The 26,596-nt window shown below is 37.8% G+C and overlaps 1 protein-coding gene across 7 annotated transcripts in view; it reads right to left on the reverse strand.

The window, feature by feature from the left end:
- Positions 1 to 26,596, reverse strand: part of LOC128864375 (pneumococcal serine-rich repeat protein) — a 116,312-nt gene that overhangs the window by 49,570 nt on the left and 40,146 nt on the right. For 6 of the 7 annotated variants that reach the window (XM_054104007.1, XM_054104001.1, XM_054104003.1 and 3 more), the window contains exon 3: positions 151 to 849. The exons of the other annotated variant lie outside the window; for it this stretch is intronic. In XM_054104007.1, the coding sequence (XP_053959982.1) occupies positions 151 to 849 (699 nt within the window). The remainder of the gene's footprint in view (positions 1 to 150; positions 850 to 26,596) is intronic. 7 annotated transcript variants of the gene reach the window in all.

The raw sequence follows: 26,596 nt of genomic DNA on the forward strand, positions 1-26,596 counted from the left end.
AACGATAGCTGTAGATTACGATAAGCTGTATGGCAAGTCTAAGCTTAAGCCGACTTATCGACTGCGCTGCAAGACCAGTGAAAAAAGCGCAAAGTAAATAAAAAAAAAAAAAAATTAAAAATAAAAATCAATAAAAATTCATTAGCTTACCATGAGATTACTCAATTTCAAACTTGGCGCCGTATCTGGTAAGAGTCGCGCTGACGACTGCGAATGCAATGTCGACGCCGATGACGATGACGACAAAGGCTGTGGCAGCAGCGTCGCAACACTGCTCACCATCTGACCTTTGCTGCCTGCATCGCCTGCACTGCCACTACGACTAATTGAATAATCGCATGGCGCATCGTCATCTGTCTCGCCATCATCAACAATGTATGCTGTCTCAGTCGTTGTCGTGGCATTTGCAGCTGCTGCCTTTTCGAGATCATCATCAGTGCTCACTTCGCTGATGTCCACCGTGGCGGCGATGGTTGGCGGCGATAGTTGCAGCCAATGGGTATTTGCTTCAGCTAAATGCTGTTGTAATGTGCTATGAAAATGATTGTGGTTGTTGTTGTGAGTGTGATTGTGATTGTGTAAGATGCTACGTCCGCCACCGCTAACGCCACCACCAACACCACCATTGCTTGTCATGCAAATAGGCGATGCCGAGGCGGAAGCTGAGGCAGATGTGGAGGCGGAATTGGAATTGGACGAGGACCATGAGCGGGATGAGGAGGTTTGTACGGTTTGGGCGCGTATGACTTGAACGGCACCGTTGGGCGTGCGCTTCTGCAACACTTCGAGCTGTTTGCGCTGTGTGTGTTGGGTGCCATTCGGCTGTGAGATGTTTTGGGAATCGGATATCTGGAATGAGCAGAGAGAAAGGATATATGTAAATGAGTAATGATTTTATATGCGTTTGGGTTGGGATTTATTGAAGGATAGTTTAGGAATGTTTAGATTATTAAGTAACATACAAAGTAGGTTAAATTTTTTTGATGAAAAGTATTTGATGAAAAAAGTATTCTTCACAATCATTTGGGTATGCACCTGGTCAGACGCCTAATGTGGCAAAAACACGTAAAGATCAAACTCAAAAAGCTCGATCTTAAACTCACTTCTCTAGTATGGTTTATGAGTAGAAGTTCAGTGCTGTTTCTAGAGAACAAACTTCTTCTATACAAAGCCCTAATTAAACACATTTGGACTTACGGCATCCAGCCTTGGGCAGCGGTGCCAAAAACGAACATTGAGAGCATAGAGAGGTTGCAGGCAAAGATACTGCGAATAATCACCTAAGATTCGATTGACTCTAGCAACGAGTTAATACGCAACAAAACGATGATACCTTCGAAATGGTTGAAGAGCCAGTCTGGCAATCCTCAAGTAGCACTAAGACGACGTTTTCAGTGCGGTCGTTTGTGAGCCACCCCAACGCTTTTGTCAAGGCCATAATTCAGTCATTTAAAACACATATAAAAAAAAATTGCACAAAGAGAAATTGCAGCGGTTCACCATAAGGATTCTATGTATGTATGGATTTGATTATTTGAGTCAATTTATGTTGGAAACATGTGTCGAAATTCTGCTTGTCAGTGATGCTGCTGTATCCTGTATAAATGTGAAAGATTTCCGAGAAGCTATCGAAAGAGTCTCGAAGTGTTATACCATATTAATATAAGACATAAATGCAACAAGGAGGTTCATCCGAGACTTGCACAAATTGAAAAAAATAAAAATTCGAATAAAAAAAAGATACAATTTTTCTTCAAAAAACAAAAAAATTTCTAGAAACTAAAAATTTTCGAAAAAAAAAATTCTATTGTAAAACCTTATAAAAAAAGTGTTTTTAAGAATATTTTTTTTAAATGTTTTTACTAAAAAAAACATTTTTTTTTAATTTAGATTTTTTTAGAATTGTCTTTAATTCAATTAAACTTTTTTATTTTTATTATTTTTCAGAAACAATTCCTTTTTTATTTCATTAAAAAAAGAACTAAAAAGGTTTTTCGAAAATTTAAGTTTTTTTAGAAAATTTTCTTTTGACAAACATTAAATGTTTTAAATTTAATTAAATTTCATTTTTTTATTAAAATTTTTTAGAAACAATTTCTGTTTTGGTTTTTTTGATAATAAATAAAATTTTTCTTAAAAAAAAACAAAATTATATATTAAAAAATGTAAATTTTCTCAGAAACAACTTCTAAAATCTTGTTAAAAAACTGTGTTTTTTATTAAAAAATAGATTTGTTTTTAGAAAATTAAGATTGTTTTAGAATTTTTTTTAAATTAAATTACATTTTTTTATTTAAATTTTTTGGGAATCAATTGATTTTTTTTTGTTATTGAAAAGAGGTCTTAAAACAGTTTGGAGTTTCTTTTTGAAAAAAATTAAATTTAATTTTTTTATTAAAATTTCTTGGAAACAATTTCTATTTTTTTTAATATAAATGCAATTTTTCTTAAAACAAAAATTCTAAAAAACCTAAATTTTCTAAACAAACAATTTCCAAAATCTTCTAAAAAAATTTGTTTTTAAGAATATGTTTTTCATATCGTTTTTATTAAAAAAAAGAAAATTAAGATTTATTTAGAATTTTTTTTAAATTAAATTTATTTTTTTCATTGAAATTTTTGTGGCAACAATGTTTTTTTTTTTCATTAAAAAAATCTAATAATTGTTTTAGAAAATCTGAATGTTTTTAGAAAATTTTCTTTTGGAAAAAATTAAATTTCATTTTTTTATTAATATAAAATTGTTTAGAAATAATTTTTTTTTTTTGAAATATAAATAAAAGTTTTCTTAAAAAAAAAAGATTCTAAAATATCTAAATTTTCTACAAAAACAATTTCAAAAATCTTCTAAAAAATGTGTTTTTAAGAATATTTTTTTAATATGTTTTTTATTAAAAAAAAGGATTTTTTTTTAGAAAATTAAGATATTTTCAAAATTTTTGTTTTACATTAAATTTAATTTTTTTATTCAAATTTTTGTGAAGACAATTTCGTTTTTTTTTCATTAAAAAAAATATAAAAAAGTGTTTAGAAAACATTTAATAAATCTCAAAATTATAAAATTTTTTCCGCTTAGTTCACATTACACGCGCGCATACAAATAAACAAATTTTAGAAAAATTTACGAAAATGTCCAAAATACCTCAATCACTCGACTTGAAATCGCTCAGATTTGAAAATGACTCGGCTATTTGGCGATGTGGGAGATTACGGCGAATTCGAGACTATAAAAAGAACTTCTATAACAACTTTGGAGCTATTGAAAGAGCAGTAAATGAAAGTAAATTCTTTGAGAGAGGTCACTAACTTCCTGAAAAAATAATTATTTCTTCTTCTTGATTTACGCGATTATCCATTAAGTAATTTTGGTCGAGTTTAACAAAGCGCGTAGGTAATTTCCGCCAGTTGGACTTACCAAGTCAAGCCAAGTCCTTCTTCACCTGATCCTTCCAACACAGAGGAGATCTTCCTCTTTTTCTGCTACCACTAACTGATCATCATCATTGTTTCCTTTAATCCCTAGCGGGACATAGGGCACCAACAACACTCCTTCACCTGCTTCCAGTTTAAACCGAGTTGAGGCGTCTCGCGATCCACAGTTCGTTTCCATGTTTCGCGTCCTTTCTTTATTGCCTTCTTCGCGTGCTACCATCTCTCTTGAGTGAAGTGTGACCAATCCACTTCCATTCCCGTCTTTTAGTTCAAATGTCTAGCGGCTTTGCTTTTTCGAGCAACTTCTTGTTTGGCATTATTTTTGCACAGAAAATTCGGATTATAAGCCTTAAATAGCGGTTGAAAAAAGCTTGATGTACAGCTATACAGACAGCATATTCGACTTAAAGAGCTTAAGCTTTAGACTGGGACTCAGGTTGTTGTTTCACCATACGGAGTACAACAACTGCTACGGCATCAAATACCTTCAGAGCCGGAGTATTTGTATCCGTTCGGACGAGTTCCATCTACGAGTGCAAATATCCGAAAATCTTTCACAGAACTTTTCTCTCAAACGCTCCAAGAGACGCCTAATCGGATATTGTCATAGTTCAAGCTTCTGCGCCATATGATAGGGCGGGGATGATTAGAGCCCTGTAGAGTGTTGGTTTTGTTCGTCAAGCGAGGACTTTCCTTACGAACTACCTACACGGGGTGAACGCGAACTACTGGGCATTCTACCTCTTCCTCAGGCTCATCAGAAGAGGAACTTGAGCTGAAATCTTTTCAGAATCCTAACGAGTAAAGGATGTAATCTGATTCCTTAAACTAAGTCTAGAAACTTTTCAATAATATTACCATGATTAAGTTGTCTCGGATTCCAGCACGCTGACCTTCTTATGTGTAACTAAATATGAGTCTCAGAGCAGTCCAACTTTTGGGAGTATTGCCACAGTCCGGGTTTACTCTGTTTGAGTAGATGGAGCCCAGTATTCTAGAAGTATTTCCAATAGCCTTTTTAATCAGGCCACCCAGGGCGAATCAGTCCAGCCCAAGTGTGAAGTGATCCAGACCAAGCCACGCTCCACTCTCCGATGGCCATGAAGTTTAAGTAAATTTAAAAAAAACTCATTGTTTTTTTTTTTTTTTTTTTTTTTTTTTTTTTTTTTTTTTTTTTTTTTTTTTGTTTTTGTTAAATAGTTTACTTTACGGTCGGCAAAACCCCTCCACTGAACCCTCCCCGAGGGTGCCGACTGGAAATAGGTACCAAAGTTCTCATCCTGCACTCAGTTGAGAGGTAGCTAGCTAAGGTAAGACTCCACGGATAAGTGTTCGTTACTCCTTAATAGTACAGCATTTGTAAATGGAGTTTTACCATGGTGTGAGGTAAAGGGCCGGATCAAGGTGTCATGCGACCCGTGCCGAGGATCAGCCTGGCTGGGGGCCCTTTTCAAAAATAGCCCAGTCGCTAACGTGAGCTTACGGATACCTGGCGCCCTCCGTAATAACTAGCCTTGCCTGTGTAGTTCGGAGCTATGCACAGGTGAACATCTCTTCTCCGACACTCGTGGGACCAACAAATGAACAATACAAAAGATAAAAAATTAAAAGAAATAAACAAATCAGAAGGGGCAGCAAGCTCCGAGAAGCGAGCAGCGTTCAAAACGAGCTCTCAATCTGCCACCACGATGACTGTAGTCAAACTTAGTCAGAGTGGACCGGCGGCAAGCGCTGACACTGGGACCGAGGTTAAGCCTAGCCCCAGTACATCGGCACCTCCTGCGGTGGTTATCGGAACCAGACCAATTAGTCGACGTCCTGTGGCTATGCGGAGAGCTGGTGAAGAGACTGCCACAGGTAGCACCGAGGCCAGTGCTCCTGCCGGAAAATGGCCGACAGTAAGGATCACTGATCCAACTAAAGCAGGGTACCTGGAGAGGCGTAATGCCGCCAGGATACTCAAAAGGCTGCACGAATCTCCACCAACAACGGAGGAGCTGACGAAGGAGGTAAGGGAGTCGATAGAGTGGGCGAAGAAGGTTCTTCCTAACTTCACCCTCGAACGGCCAACCACATCGTCAGCTGCCACCAAAAGACAGAGGTCTACTGAAGAGGTTAAACCGTCAGCGAAAAGACCGAAAAATCGAGGCATAGCGCCTAATAAAACGTTTGCGGAAGTGGCCCGCAATCGCATCATCATTGGTGTCCTGGATGAGGGTGATCCCGAAGGAAGAATTCCCAGAGCCCAATGGAAATGGGTGCAGGCAGCTCTGACCAACGTCACGCTGGAAGTGCTACTAAGCAATCCAGGTCCGCCCCCATCATGCACTGACGCTGGCTGGTACCAAGGCCAGATTAAAATTATAGCCTGCGACGACGAAAGATCGGTGTAGCTATACAAGACTGCAATAGCGAAGATCGGGGAAGTCTACCCTGGAGCGAAGCTCGTGGTAGTAGACAAAAAAGACATCCCGTCTCGACCGAGGGCACGAGTTTGGGTCCTTACACCCTCTGACCCACAGCAAGTCATGCAGATAATAAGTGCATGCAACCCAGGCCTTCCTACGGGGAGCTGGAAATTTGTCAAGGTCTTTGACAATACCGTAACAGTAGACGGTGTGGTGACGAAACGTGCCACAACGCAAGTAATGCTGTTACTAACAAACGATTCTCTAGAACCTTTGGCGAAAAGCGAAGGTATGATAAACTACGGTTTTGGCAAGGTTAAGGTCAGAACCTATAAAACAGATGCTGATGCCACCGACCAATTGGCCTCAGAAATTGAGGCCAATGACGCTGAGGAAGATCTTATGGAGTCCTCAAGCGATGTCGAAAGCATCGACATAGAAGGATACTGCTCGTCAGGGTCTGAGCTCACAGCTAGACTCAAGAAAATGAGTACAAGTACGACAACTAAGCTTACAGCTGGTTTGAGTACAACATACTCAGAAAAAGAGCTCTTGAGCGACTCACAGGAAGATTCAAAGAGTGTTAACCATGCGTCTTCTACAAATAAATTTACATCACAGTAAGCTAGCATCACAAGCCCTAATTGATCGCATGGCAGCAGACAACCCTGATTTTGTCCTCATTCAGGAGCCATGGATCAATGGAGGGCGCATCTGCGGGTTGAGGACACCGAAATATAAGCTGTATACAGCAGACTGTGAAGGTAAATCAAGGTCTTGTATTATGGCAAAAACAGAACTAACCACATTTATGATTTATAAATATAGCAATAAAGACACAACTACGATAAGCTGGGAGACAGATGGTAACAAGTACCGGCTATCGTCCTTCTATATGGCACACGGGGATCCAGTCCCATCGCAGCTGTTAAAAGAGCTAATACTGGACAGTGAAGCCTGCGGCAAGATATTACTCATGGGAGGCGACGCAAACGCCCATCACACTACCTGAGGTAGTTCAGATATTAACGAGCGAGGTGAGCCACTCTTTAATTTTATTATGAGTACCAAATTATTGCTCTGCAATCGCGGTAATGAGCCTACCTTTATTGTACGAAATCGTCGGGAAGTTCTTGACATTACGTTAGTCTCAGACTCAATTATAGATAGAATAGTGAATTGGAGGGTACTTAATGCACATTCATTCTCTGATCACAGATATATAGAATGCACGCTCCAAGAAGAGGTCATTCATCCTAAAGCACTAAAGTTTAGGAACCATAGGAAAACAAACTGGCTAAGATATTCCCAAGAACTAGCAGAACGTTTGCCCATGGATCCCCCCCTTAACCCCTCTAGCATAGAGGCATTAGACAATATGGTCAATAGACTGACTAATTGCTGCAACCAAGCCCTGCATAAGGCTTGTCCGGCAGCCAGGTATAGAGGGAAGAATAAGCCACCCTGGTGGACACCCGAACTGAAAAAGCTACAAAAGAATTGCAGGAAACAATTCAATAGAGCCAAACTCTCCCAAAGCGAATGTGAATGGGACCTATACTATGACAAATTAAAAATATATAAGAAAGAAATAAGAAAAGCAAAAAGGTCTTCATGGAGAACTTTTTGTGGGGAGATCGAGACTACGGTGGAGGCATCTCGACTGAGGAAAATCCTCACCTCCTGCTCAACCCATAGGGTATCTTCAGAAGCCAGACTCCAGCTGGACAGAATCCAGCGAAGAATCATTAGAACTATTACTAAATACCCACTTCCCAGGTAACTTAGAGGAAGCGATAACCGCCAATATTCCAACTTCGGATGCGGTACTAGGTACCGACATCCCCAACATTGTCACAGAAGCCAAGATAACTTGGGCTGTAGGAAATTTCCATCCATATAAAACACCGGGACCAGACGGGATAATCCCTGCGCAACTATAACAAACATTGGACAACATTATGCAATGGCTGATAACCATATTCAGAGCAGCATTACGACTAAACTACGTCCCCCTAAGATGGAGGGAAGTCAAAGTAGTTTTCATACCAAAGGCTGGTAGGAGCTCGCATACAAAGCCTAAAGACTTCAGACCTATTAGCCTTTCCTCATTCCTATTAAAGACGCTAGAGCGATTAATAGACGCCTTTATAAGGGAAAACTTGACCCCGTCGGCGAGATCACAACACGCTTACTGTAAAGGTAGATCCACAGAGACAGCATTAAATTCACTAGTTTCAGAGATAGAGAAATCAATAGAGGACAAAGAGTATTCTCTGGTAGCCTTCCTAGACATAGAAGGCGCTTTCAACAACATCCTACCGGAGGCCATAACAAGCGCAATGACTGACTTGGGTGTCGCCGAGGGCCTTGTGAAATTTACTAAACAGTTGCTACTAGGCAGGTTAGTAATTTCGACGTTGGGCCCCTCGACGATACGCAGATCCGTCAGGAGGGGCACCCCTCAGGGCGGTGTACTTTCTCCTCTGCTGTGGATTCTGGCAATGAATAAATTGTTGAAGAATCTAGAGGAAAGGAGAATACACGTAGTGGCCTACGCAGACGATGTTGCAATATTAATAAGAGGGAAATTCCCAGATACCCTCTGCAATATAATGCAAAATGCTTTGAACGATGTAAGCCGGTGGGCTGCATCGAGTGGTCTTGGGGTAAATCCCAGCAAAACAGAACTAATCATGTTCACCAGGAAATACAGGTTACCTGTCCTAAACCCCCCTACTCTTGAGGGTATCACACTATCAATTGGGGAAGAGGCGAGCTACCTAGGACTGGTATTAGATAGGAAGCTCTCGTGGAAACAAACGATTAATGATAGAGTAAAAAAAGCAGCCACAGCACTCTATACATGCAAAAGAATTGTGGGGGCAAAATGGGGCCTAACCCCAAAAATAGTACACTGGCTATATACAGCAGTGGTACGGCCTATCATGACATACGGTGCATTGGTCTGGTGGCCAATACTCGAGAAAAGAACAACTGTAAAACGCCTAGAAAGTATTCAGAGAGGTGCTAGTCTCTGCATAAGCGGGGCACTAAAGACTACACCCACGGCAGCGATGAATGTCATGCTGCATTTATTACCGATTGAGGCCTACAGCAAGCAGCTGGCGGCGAAATCGGCACTTAGGCTAAGAGAATCTTCTAACTTAGCCACTAACAGAAGGGGTCACGCTAGAATACTAGACGAATATCCCTTCCTACATCAAGCGACAGACCTTTGTAGCTCAGTAGAGTTGCACTTAAACACATCCTTTACCATAACTTTCCCAACGAGGGAAGATTGGGACAATGGGGTAATGGACAATAAAAGCGGAATCAGCATCTATACAGACGGTTCCAAGCTAAATTATCAAGTAGGCGGAGGCATTTATTCTGAAGGAATGTATGCCAACACCTCATTCCGGTTACCGGATCACTGCAGTGTATTTCAAGCTGAAATTTTGGCTATCAGGGAGAGCCTGCTAACCCTAAATAAAAGTGTCCTCACCACAAGGGATATAAACATATTTTCAGATAGCCAATCGGCTCTGAAAGCCTTAAAATCACCTTATATTAACTTGAAGGCAGTAAAAGAATGTATCGACGTTTTGACAGAACTATCACAGTACTTTGCAATAAACCTGCTCTGGGTGCCGGGTCATAGAGACATAGAAGGCAACTGCAAAGCAGATGAATTAGCGAGATTGGGGACCACTTTACCGATCCAACCAGACAAAGCGGACATTCCTATACCCTTAGCAACTTGTAAGATGCTTATAGATAAACACACTATCAGTGCTGCCAACAGGCTGTGGTCTCAGACCTTGACCTGTAGAACTAGTAAAATGACGTGGCCGGAATGGAACATGGGCCGCACAAACCGACTGTTAAAACTAAACAGGAAAAATATGAGAAATCTACTCGGGGTCCTAACAGGGCATTGTCTGATTGGCAGACATGCCAGTAGGCTGGGAGCGCCCTATAACGACTATTGTAGAAGCTGTAACGATATTGAAGAAGAAGAGACTATAGAACACTTTCTATGCGGGTGCATGGCTCTGGATGGAAGAAGGTTCAATATTTTAGGAAAAAGTTCCCTGAATAACTTGGCAGAAGTAGCCAATGTAAAAATAACAAGTCTTGTTAAATATATTAAAGCCACAGGTTGGTTCAATGAGGACAATGTAGAGTGAGGAGAGGGGACAGCCCTGGTGGTATCACAATGGGCCTACAGCAGGCCTAGGTGTGTCAACCGACAACCACTATACCTACCTACCTACCTAAATAGTTTAGCCTTACAAAACTTCTACTGCTATATTAAATGCCACTTTTTGGAAATTAAAAGGGCGAAACTGAAAATTAATTACATATTTTAAATGAAATCTCTAGTGAATTTAACGAGAAAAAAATCTTAGCACAATACAGCTTTTCGGGTCACTTAAGCGTCTTTGTTCAGTGACCTCTGCCTTTTGCTTTGGTGCGGCACGTGGCGGTGTACGTATTTTGTCCGAACTGGCGCCTCGCTGCCACCTTCACAAATTCAATGTGCCAAACAATTTATCATTTTCGATTTATGTAATAATTCATAGTAAAAAAAAATTAAAAAAAAACGCTCAAGTGATCGATTTGCATGGCAACAATTCCGGAAAGCCGAAAATTATTACACGAAAAAAAAAAACAAAAATCAAAATTGTATAAAATGATTTACCAACCATATTTTCAAATGTAGATATATAAGTATGTCCAGTAATATTTAAATGCGCACAAAAAGTCGTGCCACATTGGCACTTGCAACCTGATAAACGAAAATTGATTGGCCGCAAAAGATTAACGAGAGCGGCACAAGCCAAAGCGCAATTGAAGCGGAGTCAGAGCGTAAAGCAACTAGCAGCTAACAGTCAATAGTCAGCAGTCAACAGTCAGCTGCTAGGCCGAGCTAAGGCGTCCTGACTGGACCAACAACGGTGAACGCCATTGCTGTGGTTCTTTTCAGATATCATTGTTGTTTTTGCTGTTGTTCGCGGTGGTGGTGTGATTTGATGTCCTAAGCACAGCGTCACTTTGCCGCGCTTTGATTGCCGTGCTGCGCATGCGCATGCTAAGCGATTTTTATTACCGTTACGCCATGCAGCCGATCGCTCGCCTGCGACGGCATTGATTATGACAGTCGGTCCAGCAGCGGTGGCGATGGCGATGATGACGGCGGTCAAAGTGCAAAATCGTACCAACTTTGCGATTGAAAATGCAAATATGCGCAGTGCAGGCAACAACAAAAGCAATAACATAAATATATTACTTGTTTAATATGACTGTGAAATTGTTGTTTGTGTGCTATTTTTTGGTAACAGCCAAAGCGGCGAATAAAATAAATTTTTATTGTTATTGCCATGCGATGTTGAAAGTATTGAGGACAACAATTGCAAATGTGGCAGTGGAAGTGTGGCTGTCACTTTGGTTTTGTAGCACAGCGGCAAGCAGATTGCGGTTGGTTGGGTATTTTTTGTTTGTTTTATATCGTTTTTTTTAATGCAAATTTTTGCAAAACTGAATTCTTTTTTTTAATTAAATAAAGTTTTGCTGACTAATTTGTTTATTGGCACACATAGACACACACAAACACGTACAAGGTGGCACAGTTCTTGACGGGAAATGGATGCCATAGAGAGTATCTTCAAAGACTCGGCCACAAGGACGCAGCAGACTGCTCGTTCTGCGGCAAGGGTAGTGAGAACGTGGAATATATCTTCTTCTCCTGTCCGAGATACGCATCTGAAAGAATGCCCATTGAAGAAATGATAGAGGAAAGAATAACCCCAGACAACATTGTAAATCACAGGCTGCAATCGAAGTTGGTGTGGGCCAAGATGAGAGAATGGTCCGCAAAGGCGCTACAGGAACTGCGGAAAAACGAATGGGAACGCAGTAAAGAAAGAAGACAAGCGAGCAATGAAGGGTAGATAGAGAAAAAGAAACATATATGAAGAGCCATACTGGCCAGCTTGGGCCCTGCGATGCAGTGCTTAAACGGCGGTACCGCAGGGCAAACTCTCATGTAAAGGCCAAAAATGGTGATATTTTGAAATGATTGTATGGGGAACCCCCCAGGGGAGTTCCAGGGGGTGTGCCACTGGCATGGGTGTATCAGCCCTCCAAAGTTAGCGGGGGTCGGTGGAGCACTCTAAATGGGTCAAAGTGGGATTTTTCGTTCGACCCAAATTGGGGGACATCAGAATTCGTTTTAGAGGTATGGTTCCTTCTGCAAAGTTTCTTATTTTGATCCCTAGAATACGATTTTCACAGAGCAATGAGCGATTTTTAAATCTACCCGCCCTAATATATTGTTTCGCAAGTCCAGTTTAGTAGTAATACTGACTGTGCGTGGTCTCGAATGAGGTGCACCTTTAGCGATCAGTATGAATCGTGCATGCCATCTAAGCTGACGGTATCTATGAAAGATTCCCACTTCAGAACAAAAAAATAAATAAAAATAAAAAATAAAAAAAAGGTACACGGTGGCGCAAAATTAATCATCCAATTTTGTTTTTGAATGACTTCTACTTCCTAAATAAATACAATAAATACAAATTTTGGGTGATGGAAATCTTTATCATAAAGCTCATTGGTCCATCGCCCACGCTACTCGCCGTTGCTTACGTGCAAAGGTCTAAAAATCGTCCGCAGAATCTTTCTCTAAAACACTTCAAGTGACACCTCATCGGATATTATAATCATCCAAGCTTCTACGCCGTGCGTTAAATCAGGCTTGATGAGAGCCTTATAGAGTGTAAGGCTTGTTCGTCGAGAGAGGACTTTATTACTCAATTGACTACTTAGTGCAAAGTAGCACTTGTTGGCAAGCGAGATTCTACGTTGGATTTCCTGGCTGACATTGTTAGTGGTGTTAATGCTGGTTCGAAATTTCTAACAACCTCAAAATCATAACTGCCAATATTTGTACGCTCTTATTAAAAAATAAAAATTAAAAAAACGAAAAAAAAAATATTTAAAAAAAAATCCCCAATAGGGTGATTAATTTTGCGCCACCTTGTATTTACCCACTTACTTGTTCACACATTTGTAATTTAGTTTTCATTGTTTATGAATGGTATATTTTTCATTCAGATAATATTTTCAGATGCCATTTTCAACCTATTGAAAAATTTTTAGAAACCGTTTTGGATTTCTTTATTTTTTACTTAATGTAATTTTTTGGCCCAACAATGACTCAACTTTGTGTTTTGTATACATTTTGTCAATTTATCGCTGCGCACTATTTATTTATACACATTCATACACATGTATGTGCTGAGGGAACCGTTATGGATATAAAAAAAAAAAACGATTGCAAATAAAAAGAATTGTGTTGTTCAAATTGAATTGATCGAGTGGGCAAACAAAAGTAGGCTATGGTCAATAAAATGACTTTCAAATATGAATAATGCAGTAAAAAATGTTCTCCGTTATTTTTCATTTTTTTCCGCCGCTTTTTGGTTTTATTTTCTGCTGCTGAAAAGGAAATGAAGTGAATGTGCGCGTTTAAAAAATCAATCAAAAAAAGCGAAAATACTTGAATCAATTTTGGAGGAGAGGTAGGTAAAATGTATAAGGAAAAACTTATATACCGCGGGCTTGAATAAAAAGAAAAATTTCAATCGATTGTACAATTGTCCGGAATATCGAATGTGAAGAGTGGATCGAAAATGTTGAAAATATGAGCTTCAAAAAATAATGCCTTGGCCTACCTTTGATATTTATTTAATTTGCTTATTCAAAAAAAAAAAAAAAAAATTATACGAAAAAATAGAAAAAAAAATTTACGAGTATACTGCGTTAAATAGCTGTACTGAATGACAAGTTGTGACAATTCATTTGTTTCTTATTTCTTTCTTTTGTTCCCGCTAAATGGAAAGTAAATAGCTTAAGTAAAAATGATCCTTAAACCATGAAAAGCGCTGAGGAAGTCGAATCATATCACCCCATTGCCTATTTGCCTATTGTCTATTGCCTTTAAAGTCTTGGAATTCATTTTCCTCAAAATAAGGGTGCGTATAATTCAAGACTGATATATAATCCTAAATCACCCCTTGGGTGATTCCATAGACTCATAAAAGCATACACAAAGCGTTTGAATGCAAACAATATTGCACAGCGGCTTTTATCGATATATCTCAAGCCTTTGACAGCGTTTGGCATAATGGCTTCCTCTATAAAAGAAAATATCAGGTCAGCCCATAAGTTCACTCGTATTTTACCCTTGCTCGAACTCGTGGAAGCTGAGCTGAGGTTGGCGATGGAAAGTCTATGCGGAACCCATTTTCCCAGCTTTGAAACTTTTCCCAACTGAACCAGGTGCCTGTGAATTATTCCATGCGATGAATTTAACCAGTCGATATGATAGCTCAGAGGTTAAATTCATCGCATGGAATAATTCACAGGCACCTAGTTCAGTTGGGAAAAGTTTCAAAGCTGGGAAAATGGGTTCCGCATAGACTTTCCATCGCCAACCTTGAGCAGAGAGTGAATGTGTGTTCTCAGCTGCTGCAACGGCTTGAAAATGAAAGTCTTTTGAACTGTATCGTTACTGGTGATGAAAAATGGGTTGTTTACAATAATCCTGTTCGCAAACACCAATGGTTAGATAAAGATGAAATACCAGAAGCCGGCCCCTAGAGATGGCCTTCACCCCCCTGTCTATTTGGTGGGATATGGCCGGTATTGTTTATTATGAACTTCTGGAACCAAACCAGACGATCGCTGCTGATTATTATTCCCATCAGCTATCAAACCTAAATGAGGCACTTAACAAAAAACGACCGTCTTTAGTGAATAGACGCTAAGTTTTGTTTCACCACGACAACGCAAGACCTCATACCGCAAGGCAAACATTAGGCAAGCTGAACGCGCTCGGATGGGAGCTAATGCTGCATCCACCATACTCTCCGGATATTGCACCTCGTGATTATCAGCTTTCCGTGGACTTCAATCCCATATGAGTAACAAGAACTACTCTTCAAAGGAAGCTATAAAAAGGGATATCGAAGCGTATTTCGGCTCCAAGGACAAACAATTTTTTGAACAGGGAATTAAAAATTTGCCTAAACGTTGGGAAGACATTGTAAATAATGAAGGAAAATATATTAGTGATTAATAAATACTTTAAACATCTTTTTTATTAATTTTGAAACCGCCTATAAAAAACGCACGAACTTATGGTCTGACCTGATATACTCTACCAATAAATGATTACATATTTATTAAGTTCTACCTCAAATTCCAACACTTCTTTGTCAAACAAGGCGAGGAATAAGTCTAAAAAATCCGAAAATTCAGCTGGTATACCCCGCTTTTTGAAAAAAACCTTTATCTATCAGTTAATGTTTCTAGCCCGAGGTTTCGAATCCAAGCACTACCAAGCACCTACTAACCCATTCGCCTACAGCAGCTGCTGTACCACAAAGTACAGCACTTGTACCGTACAGCAGAGTTTCCTTTATTCCAAGTTACGTGTTTGATTCGCTTTGCGAAAAAAGCGTTTGAGAATCGCTGCCCTAGACATTGAATATTCTGTGTAATACTTGAGAGAATAGAGCATCATTGAAGCGTTGAAAAGTAAACACTTATTCTTGTACTCATATGTATGTATGTATACGTACCGATGCGCCCGCATTCGAAAAGAGGTCGCTAGCATCGCGTTCATGTAGTTCGTTTTAGTTTTGCATGACTGCCTTGTACGAGTAATAAGTCGAATGAAGTTCAAAGTCAATTGCGTTTATAGATACAAGTATGTAGGTACATATATGTACTTATATATACATATATTAATATACTTAAACATATATATTATATATATATATATATATATATATATATATATACATAAAGAGTGTTTGTAAGCGATGTAGGAACATCAATTCAAATAAAAAGTTTGAGCTCGCTAGAGCTAAGAAAGAATTTTTTCCAGTCGATAGCTAATATGTATGAGAATAATTTTGAAAATGATTTCTGAAATCTTCTACTCAACCTTTAATTTGAAAATGATAACAAAAGTATTCTCAATTTTCGATCCTACCTCAAATATTTTCCATTTATCCCTTGATAGCTAATAGAGCTTTAGGGCTCTTTGGTGGATTAATACATATATTTTATTATTATTATATAATTGATATAATTTATAAAATTTTTATTTTATACATATTTGTTTTTATAAAATATTTTTTTATATATATTTTTAAAAATAATAAAAAAATGCAGTTTCGAAAATTGTCGACATAAATGAAAACTTAGCGAATTATGAAATTAATTGTCAGAGTAGAAAATAATATTTCAAAAATAAAAAAAATTAAAATTATATAATACATTTTTGTATGCATATTTTTTTATAAAATAGTTTTTTATATATATTTTTAATTTTTTATAAAAAATACATTATTTTATACATATTTATATTATTTATTATTAAAATTATATAGGCAAGACTTCAATCCACTCTTACTTTTGATAAGTTTTGTAAGATTTTGAGATGTTTAAAAAGGAAAGTAAATAGAAATAAGAAGACAAAATTTGTATGCATTCTAAAAAAGTGTTCATAAATTTGGTTTTTATAAAACAACTATTAATAGACATAAGATGTTTTCTAAAATGTCAAACAATAGTAAAAAATTGCAGTCATAATCTGAAAATTTGCAAATTTCTTAAACAGTTTGATTTTAAATTAAAATATACTCTGTGTATACGAAGAGCATTAGATGTCATCAACAATAATCAACAGTCCGCTAACAGTGTCATAGCTCATATAAGTATGTATGTATGCATATGTACGCGTATACAAATGAAGTGTTTTTAGAAATTAAACTCCCAATCGTCTTGCTTACTCATTTTTCGGCAAAAACAAATTCTATTCACATACCTATGCATTTGCAGAAACCCACGCACTCGGCACTTCGGCGAACCAGCCTACAAATACAATTTTTACAAGTTCTCTGGGTTTATAAGTATGTACAAGTATTATGCTCGTCACTTCTGTTCATCCTATTCGTTGTTGCCGAACAGAGAGGCTACTACTAGAGTTACTGTTACTGTTACATTATCTGCTAATAACAACAAATTGCTGTTTACGAACATATACATTTAGTACCTGCAACAATTTTGAACGCGCATAATGAAGTTTTCTCTTGAAAATACAATTTTTATAAGTTTACTGGATCATGATGGAAAGAATAATCATTCTTGCACTGGATATATTAGGCTCACCAGTTCGTCTTATTCGTTGGTATCGAACAGAGAAGCTAGAGTAGCTCTAGCAACTGTTACTCATTACAAAACTGCTGTATTTGTATAAATTCACTGTTTCGTTGTTATCGAGCAGAGAGGGTACTGATGTTACTTTTGTTAATGTTACATTCCCTGCTAATATAAGTGAATGGATGCTTACGAGCACATGGGAAAAGAAAGGTTTTTACACTATTTATGCGAATGTCCAGGTCAAGCTAGAGCAAAACTTCGCTCTTAGTCTTCTCTCTCGTCTTTGTTACTGCAAATTTATGAAATCAGGCAAGGAGACAAAATGTTAGCTGTTATACTTGGATCTCACAAACGGATCTTATTAACAAACAAAAAAAAAAACACACACACAAAAAAACAGACATCACACGAGAACAGTGGAAGGAAAACGGCGCTAGTCGCTAATCAGGATTATTTCCGTAGAAATACTCAATGACTTCAACAACAACGACAAATATATATTTTATATTAGAAAAATGTCTTAAGAACCCATATTGAATTTGAGGTATATTATAAAATGAAGCCCTTTTGATAATGAAAATCATTCGGGAGGTCATTAAACTGTCTATTGGTCAATGCGTTAATAATTTTCATTTATGCGCCTGTTTGCTATTTTATTAGCTTTTTTCAGTGTTTTTGTTTGTTTTTTTGTAAACTTTTTTTATGCTTGCGACCCTACCAGATCGTGACAAAAATAATGCGCATAAAATGTCTATCATTAAGGTGGCAGTGGAAAATAAATGCAAAAAATAATAAAATAGTAAAGCAAGAAGCAAAGTGTGGGCAGCAAGCACACGAGAAAAAAATTAAAATAATATTTCTTGTAATAGCTGGTTCACCACACTACTCGTACATCCTTAGATCAGTGACCTTCTTTCGGTTAGTAATCTCCATGATACCTTATACGTAAGCAATTTGGCAGTACTTTGAAAAAATGTACATACATTAAAGGATGTTGGTGTAGGAGCGAGTTCAGCTTACCGGCCAAATCAGACCTAGCCAAAAGTTAGCAGCTTCCTTCACAAGTAAAAATGCTTGGTTTTTTTTTGTTTCTCATAAGTCTTTCTGCCGAGCTCATAAATTGACTTGAAAGCAAAAAAAGTCGACAAAGTAGAAATTTATAATAGGAAACAGAAATATCAAAAAAAAAAGAAACTGAGTTTCAAGACGACTTCATCACGATCGCTTGTCCACAGCCTTTGCACTTTGCCAGTTCCACGGCAGTGACGCAAACATACATACATACATACATATGGCCATACAATTGAGCTGCAAACGTGAAGTTTTGCGGACTTCAAGTGATGCGAGATGGCGATGAAGTTGCGGATAGCCAGCGTTGACACTAACACATAATATATGCAGCCGATGTACGAGTAAGTGGTCGAGGCAGTTGTGTGGTGCGGAGCAGCGGTAGTGATGCGCAACAGTTCGGCTGCTGGCTCAACTCGCTAATGCAACCTTTAACTTGACTTTGTGGCAGCCAAACTGCGAAGAGCGCATGCGAGTATGTGGTCGGTATTGATTTTTTGGCAATTTATTTTAATTTTTATTTTCGCATTTCAATTTTCGTGCATTTGTGGTGCTGTATTCGTTTGCCTTTATTACGCTTATGAAAGTCAGTACTTTATGGCCAAATTTTGCTAAATTTATTATGCGAGTAGCATTTAGTTCTTGACTCTGGTTGAAAAAAAAAATACTGAAAGCCAAATAATTTTCATATTTCAACAATTAGACTTTCAAGTTCAAGTTCTGTCGTTAGTTTGCAATTCCATTCGTATTTTTTCCACTCATAAAACTTTAATTAATTTTTGTTCTCATTCTAGGCCAATCGAGAAGGAGTTAAACTGCAAACTTGTTTGAATAAAATAATGTCTTTCAATTAAACACAAAATGCATTATGCAAAAGTTTCTAACGAGCCAGACTACGCTTTGCTGCTTGGAGATCGCATAAAAATTAGTTTATATTAAAAAATCTATCAGACTTATGGCATAAACTTGTTTAAAAACGAGCGTTTGCTGAAAATTAACTTAAAAGCTAAAATAGTCAAGGTTATAAAAAATCGGCTTAATTACTCCTCATACGACTCTGATTTGTTTTGAGTTATGGTGAACTAATGAAAGTAAATTATTTATTTATTACTTTTATTGTCGCTGTTCGTTTTAGCCAATTAGAGAGGGGTGTATGAAATTATATAATATAATGAATTTGTGTATATATTGTCTATAAAAAACTTCACACATATACTTCCGTAGCAAATTTGTGTGGAAATATGATTTGAAAGTTTAGAAAATAAGTATTTGCGATAGATATTCGAACGCCAACACATAAAAATGTGGACAACCGGATAGAGTCAACTTGTTCTTTCGTGCTTCTCAAAATTGTTTTATTTATACAATATATTGTAAATATTAATTAATATTATGTCAAATATGTAATTTTTATTTTTGAAGTGAAACTTCTTAGGCGTCCGTGGACGAGCTAGAATGGAGAGTAAAATTTCAGGGCCATGCAAAGTTTTTTGGCATTTTCGTTCCGCGAGCGAGAAAAAAGATTTAACGTAGAGGAAAAGGTGAGCGAGAGCTATACCTTATATATATCTTAGATACACTTTAGGCTATTCACGTCTCCTTTTTGTGCGGTTCTTCGTCTTTTTTCCCACTCCTACGCTAAGGCTCTAGTCTAAGTCGTACGACGTTACTCGTATTGTAGGAGCACGAGAGAATCACATATACATTATTTACAAAGCGTTAGAATATAACAGAGAGAGAAAGAGAGTGACGCGTAAACATATAGCAGCAACGCCATATTACTATAGTAGAGCGAAAGAGAGCAACATATTGTTAGCATTGGATAGATAGTATTGCGTATGCACGTGCCTTGTCTATGCGCGTTATAGTGTTAGACGATATATGTGCGCACGGCTCTAACGCCACGCTAATACATCGGAGCGAGAGAGAGTAACGTGTAGTTAGAATACGACATATCGCAGTATGCGTGCTGTGACAGGACGCGTTGGCGACAGTCGCTATATATACGCAGTTGATATACAATGTGTACTATTTTGTAAATTTTGCCTATTTGTATTCTCTGCAAACGTGGTGAATTTATTTAGATATGTATTCTTTCTCTCTCTCTCTCTCTTATTCTCTCTCAGGTCAGTCCCTCTTTCTTTGTCTGCCTCGAAAGTTTCACTTCTGTTATGTGTACTACGCTACACGCACTTTTATTTTTATTTTTTTAGCGGTAAGAGACTTCCAGACCTTTTGTGTGGTATGCAATGAAATTAGTACGCATATCTGTGGAAATTGTGCAAAGTATCAGAGGAATGAATCCAATATAACGAATTCTCCATAAAATGCATATGCCAAGACTTGGATATATTTACAACAACACCAATATTTATACAAGTGATGTATTATGCACATCAACATTTTTGTCACGATTGACTTTTCTTTCGTTTTTCTTTTTGAATTATGATTATTTTTTTTATAAAAGTACTACTTATTGCCCCATTTACATCATATAGGGTGGGCCATGTAAAATTTGTTTTTTGAATCGGCTATAAAAAAAAAACTAGTCAATATTTTTTCAAACTTTTTTTTTTATTTTGAAGATTGAACATTGTCATTTTTGAATGAAAAATAATATCGTTCAAATGACTGCCACGACTGGCTTTACAGTAGGCCATTTGATCAACCCAATTTTTAAGCACATTTCCGATTGTTTGGGCTCCAATTTCATGAATGGCAACTTCGATTTCGTGTTTTAAAGCATCAATCGTATCTGGATGGTTCGCATAGCATTTGTCCTTAACGGCTCACCACAAAAAATAGTCCAACGGGCTTAAATCACAGCTCCGAGGCGGCCAATTGACATCGGAATTTCGGCTGATTATTCGGTTTTCAAAAATGGTAGCCAAAAGTTCGAGTGTAACTTTGGCAGTGTGACAAGTTGCACCGTCCTGTTGAAACCAAATGTCGTCCATGTCATCCTCTTCAATTTTTGGAAACAAAAACTCGTTGAGCATGTCACGGTAACGCTCGCCATTTACTGTAACTGCGGCTCCTCGCTCATTTTCGAAAAAAAAAATGGCCCGATGATGCCGCCAGACCAAAAACCGCACCAAACAATGACTCGTTGTGGATGTATTTGCCGCCGATGTGAAAATGAGCTTCCTCAGAAAAGATGATTTTTCGGTAAAAATGCTCATCTTCGGTCAAACGATTTTCTGCCCATTGAGCGCACCGAAAACGCATTGGATGGTCATTAGGCTTCAGTTCTTGCACCAATTAAACTTTGTAAGCCTTTGTACCGAAGTCTTTATGCAAAATTCTCCTCAAATAAGTGCGTGAAATGTTCAATTTTTGAGAACGATGACGAGTTGAGGTTGTTGGATGTTCACTCACATTTTCGGCTACAGCAGCAATGTTTTCGAGTGTACGCACTGTAGGACTGTAGCACTGTTCACGTGTTGTTTTATCCATTAACGATCCACTTTCATGAACACGATTAACAAATTGATTCACAAACTGTCTTGTTGGCAAATCTTTTTTTTTTGGAATTTGTTTGTTTGAGTAGAAGACTCACCACTTTGGAAATAGGCTTCCCAATTTTGTTCAAGCGTATAGCGTCCCATTCCGTAAATGTCCAACCTTTAAGTAAATTATGAACACATTTGACTTGTCATTTGTGTTACCATTCTCAAAAAAATAAAAAAATGGTTAAAAAAGCAAACGCTATATGACCCACCCTGTATATAAATCCAATTTTAAAGTTTTATATAAAATTTAAACAAATTCCACAAATTTTTCATCCCAATTTCACGGCTTTTAACAAGAATCACTGAAAGGTTTTTGGTACGGAAATTGGCGGCTTTGCGCATTTTCTACTTCTAAAAATTTCTTTTTTTCTTATTAGCAATAAATAAATATGAATAAATTTCAAGTTAAGTGGCCAAGTATTTTTGAATCTATGAGTTTGGCGGACATATTTTCGAGGGAAAAAAGCTTTTACACTTTTCAGTGTGCCGCAGATTTCTTAAAAGATTAAGAGGAGCTGCACCACAGCTCAAAATATGAGAGTTTGAAAATCGTTTCTTCTTTATTCTTTAAGAACGCCTTTTTTTAAGTCTTTATGCATCTCTTAAGTAAAAAACAAAATCGATTTTTAATTTGAATTTCTAGAGAGTTTTCTCTTGTAATTTACTTTACCAAAATTTATATTGTTGAAAAAATTCGCAAAAATCTGATCACAATTTTTGGACGTTTGATGAAATTTGCAATTTTTCTTAAGTTCTTTGAAAAGGTTAGAACTTTAGTTCTACGCGTATTTCATAATAGTAGCTATATTTTTGTAATAAATTAACAAGAACAAGAGCTTCAAGTTCTTGTGGTTAATCCAAGAAGTTCCCAATAAAAATAGAAAACTCGTCCTAAATTTTCATATGTCCTGATGATTCTCAGATTTATTTAGGCGTACAGAATGAAATCTAAATCGCGTAAGCGATTAACGTGCCAATCAAAAGAAGACGAATGACATCAATGTTTTTGACATCAAAAATTTGTTACAAAAATTTTCAAATATTGTTGTTGCAAAGGAGAAGTGCAAACATAGATAACTACAAGGGTTAACAGATTTTCCAACAATTTTAATCACAAAATTCGTATAAACTTCAAAGCCCAAGCTGTCACAAATAATCAGGAAATTAATTCTACAGAAAACTATTTTCACTTAAAATGGTTTCCCAGGTAAATGCCGCCACTAAATATCAATGAGACTGTGAGAAGGGAAGCGACTCTTTAACAAGAGACAGTGGGAAGGGAAGCGACAGTGGGAGGGGAAGCGACAGTGGGAAGGGAAGCGTCTCTTTAACAAGCCCTTAATGCGATTGCAAAACATTTGTTGCAAATTAAAGCCATTTACTTTAATTTGCTATGCGAAATTCCGCGGTTTAACTAGAAATATTTAATTTTCAAATAATTTCCTGGTATGGTGAAAAATGTGATAAAAAAAAGTCGGGAAAAAGAATAAAAAGCAGGTGCAATAAAAACATGAAAACAAACTTCCTTAAATGCAACTATTAAAATGCCGCAAATTTAAAATTTTTTTTTTTTATAGTTTTATAATACATACATACATACAAACGTGGAATATTTTCTGTATACATAGATTCCGTTATTTTTTTGTTTTATAATTTTTTTCATTTTTTTTGTTGCATTATAGAAAGTGAACGATTTAAGTGATTTTCCATTTTCTCACACAAGACCGCAAATATGTGCCCACACATACATACATAAATACCTACATTCATACAAATAATTGTAGCATTTTTGCCACACATATGCATGCTTGTATGCATGTGTGTTAGTGTGCTTGTGTGTTAGTGTGCTTGTGTGTGGTTGCCTTCGAGGCCAATAGGTGTTGCACCGGAATGGTTGAGGTTGAAAGAGAAATTGTTGCAACCTAATCGATTGCCGTCGACGCCACCAGCCATCAGCCACCAGCCTCGCTCCAACCCGCATCATTCCCCAACCAACCACAACTAACTGCAACTATACCACAATTTTCTCAATGCCATTTCATTGTAATTGTTGTAATTTCTATTGTTGCTCTAATGCTAGTTTTTTTACCATCATTGTTTTTGTTTTTGTTTTTCTTGTTGCCACATTGCTTTGTTACGCTTTAGTTTGCCACAAGCGTCTACATTTGCAGTTTTGTTGTTATTAACGTTGTTGTTGCTTTTGGTTAGCGACGCTTCAACTGAAATGTGGATCTCGGCTCTGAGCAATGCGCGCTTTATAACCGTATTAGCAACAACAACAACAACAACAGCAGCAGCAGTAAAGAAATATCCACCATCTCTGCTCGTTAGTTCGCTTGGCAGCCAGCCTTGCTAACTGGCGGCTACTCCGCGCTGAAGATGCAAACTATTTTTGGGTTAGTAGGTTGCGCGCATAGCTGGCACGTTGTTGTTGTTGTTGTTGCTATTAAAGTTGCATTTTGCAAGCAACACAAATGTATGAACTGCAGTTTTGTGCTACTTGAGTCTAGCGAGCGGGCACTACCGAGACGACCGATTTCGCGACTGACATTTGTGACTGACCGACTGACTCCTTGATTGTCTGGATGACTTCTAAATGGGAGTAGATACAATGTTGTAGTTGTACTTAGTAGCAAAAATTCGCTTCAAAATTGAAGCTGCGCAACACTGAGTTTAGGAAAAAATTTCGGGCATTCGTTGTAGGGAGAAAATGCGCAACACCGTCAGGGAGAAATAGTATCAAAAATCATAGAGAATTTTGAGTCACTTCAAATTTGCACTTTATTATATTAAAATTCAATGGTCTATAAGAATTTATACCGAAATATTTCTTTTAAAAATTCTATTTAAAAAAAAATATTTCTTTTTATAAATCTTCTAAGGAGTTAGAAACTTTGATTTACATGATGTTTATTCCAACTTAGACGTGCACATTCTGTGCGTCGATTTCAAGCAAGAGAACACTGTCATCCGCGACAAATTCCTCAGAAATCCCAGAAGCTCTTGCCGACTTGGATGCCAGCGGAAAACTTATTCAGTTGGTAATGGCAACTCTGACTAACACCACTGGAAAAGTAGTTGTACAACAAACAGTGTCAAAGCCCTTTGAAATTTTCTGTGGCATAAAACAAGGCGACTCGCTTTCTACGAGGTGTGTTCAAAAAGTATCGCGAATTTTGAATTTTCGCAGGTTACGTATATTCGAATTTCGAATGTCTCTCACTCATGGCGACGAGTTCGGCCATTTTGAATGTTCAGTTAATTATTGACAGCTGCTTTGCTTGCACGTGTTTCGGCTCGCCTTCGATTTTTACCTATTCAAAAAGTTGGATCAAAGAACCTGTATCAACTTTTGTGTGAAAAACGAAATTAAGTGAGCGGATGCACTCCGAATGTTGACCGTGTTATACGGAGAAGATACTTTTTAACAAAGCAATGTTTATCGATGGTACAAATGTTCTCAGAAGGCCGAGAAGATGTGAACGACGATAAGCGTGCCGGGCGCCCGAGCACTTCAACAACATGCGACAAAATTCATGAAGTGAAGAAAATGGTAGTGGCCAATCGTCGAATCACCGTTAGAGAAGTTGCTGAGGACCTAGACATATAGATTGTCTCGTGCTATTCGATTTCTTTCAATAATTTGTGCATAAGACGGGTCGCCGCAAAATTCGTACCAAAACTGCTTAATTTCCACCAAAAGCTGCATCGCATGAAGATTGCTAATGAGATGTTGGACTCTGTCCGCGACGATCCAAATTTGCTCCAGAGGGTCATAACTGGTGACGAATCGTGGGTTTATGGTTATGACGTGAAAACCAAAGCTCAATTATCTCAATGGAAGCTGCCGCACGAATCAAGACCGAAAAAAGCGCGCCAAGATCAGTCGAATGTAAATGTTTTGCTTACCGTTTTCTTCGATTGCAGGGGCGTTGTGCATCATGAGTTCTTGCCACAGGGTAAAACGGTAAATAAGGAGTATTACCTGCAAGTTATGCGCAATTTGCGCGAAGCAATCCGCCAGAAACGCCCGGATTTGGGGAAGAAGAAAAATTGGCTCTTGCATCACGATAACGCCCCTGCTCACACATCGTTGCTTGTGCCCGACGGCTGTGAATGCTTGACAATGACAAGCAAAGCCAAAATAAGTTTATGAATACGAACAAAAAGTGCTCCGAAGGGTGTTTGGCACTATACGCTACAAAGATGAGTAGCTGAACTTATTATTTTTCAATCAAACCCTGTATCTCCGGGAGATCTGCACTCCTCGCACATCTGCTTGAAAAACACTAGCAGTATGCGGCAGTTCAAAGGAGATAGATAAATTGGCTGTTTTAGAGAAAACCCCTGCTCCGACTACCAATTCCATCTTGAAACCGTCAGTGAAGACAGAGGTGCCAGCTGCGGTGCAGATTTTCGCTTTTCGCCCGCTTAACTTTACTCAAATTTGTTTGCTTTAGTGTCAAGGTTGGTGAATATAACAGCTTCAATATTGATTATAATGTAACTAATATTTTATTAATAATAATATTCGTATAGATTAGCAGCGTCGAACGGAAATGAGTTATTTGTTTTTCCGCAAAAGCCGGTAAACGCATTTCAATATCATCTACGCTGCTAGCAATAATTTTCTTAGCGATTTTCTCCATTCCCCACTACAATTTGTTATATGTGTAAACAAAGAAATATATGTATACATACATACGTTCATCAACAGCCTACATGATGTAAGTCATTAGGCCAATAAGCGTAATAAATTCTTTTTAATTGAGGATGCCGTCAGACACATCACATCACATCGCATCGCATCACATCAGACTGCAAAATCAATTCGCGGTAACTCACTTCATTCCAACGAATCACATTTTACACCTATTTCCATCAACTTATATGTATATACATGTGTGTGTGTGCGTGTATGTTGCTCCAACCTAT

The sequence above is a fragment of the Anastrepha ludens genome, chromosome 5, assembly GCF_028408465.1.
Source record: "Anastrepha ludens isolate Willacy chromosome 5, idAnaLude1.1, whole genome shotgun sequence".
In the NCBI taxonomy this organism is placed as follows: Eukaryota; Metazoa; Arthropoda; class Insecta; order Diptera; family Tephritidae; genus Anastrepha; species Anastrepha ludens.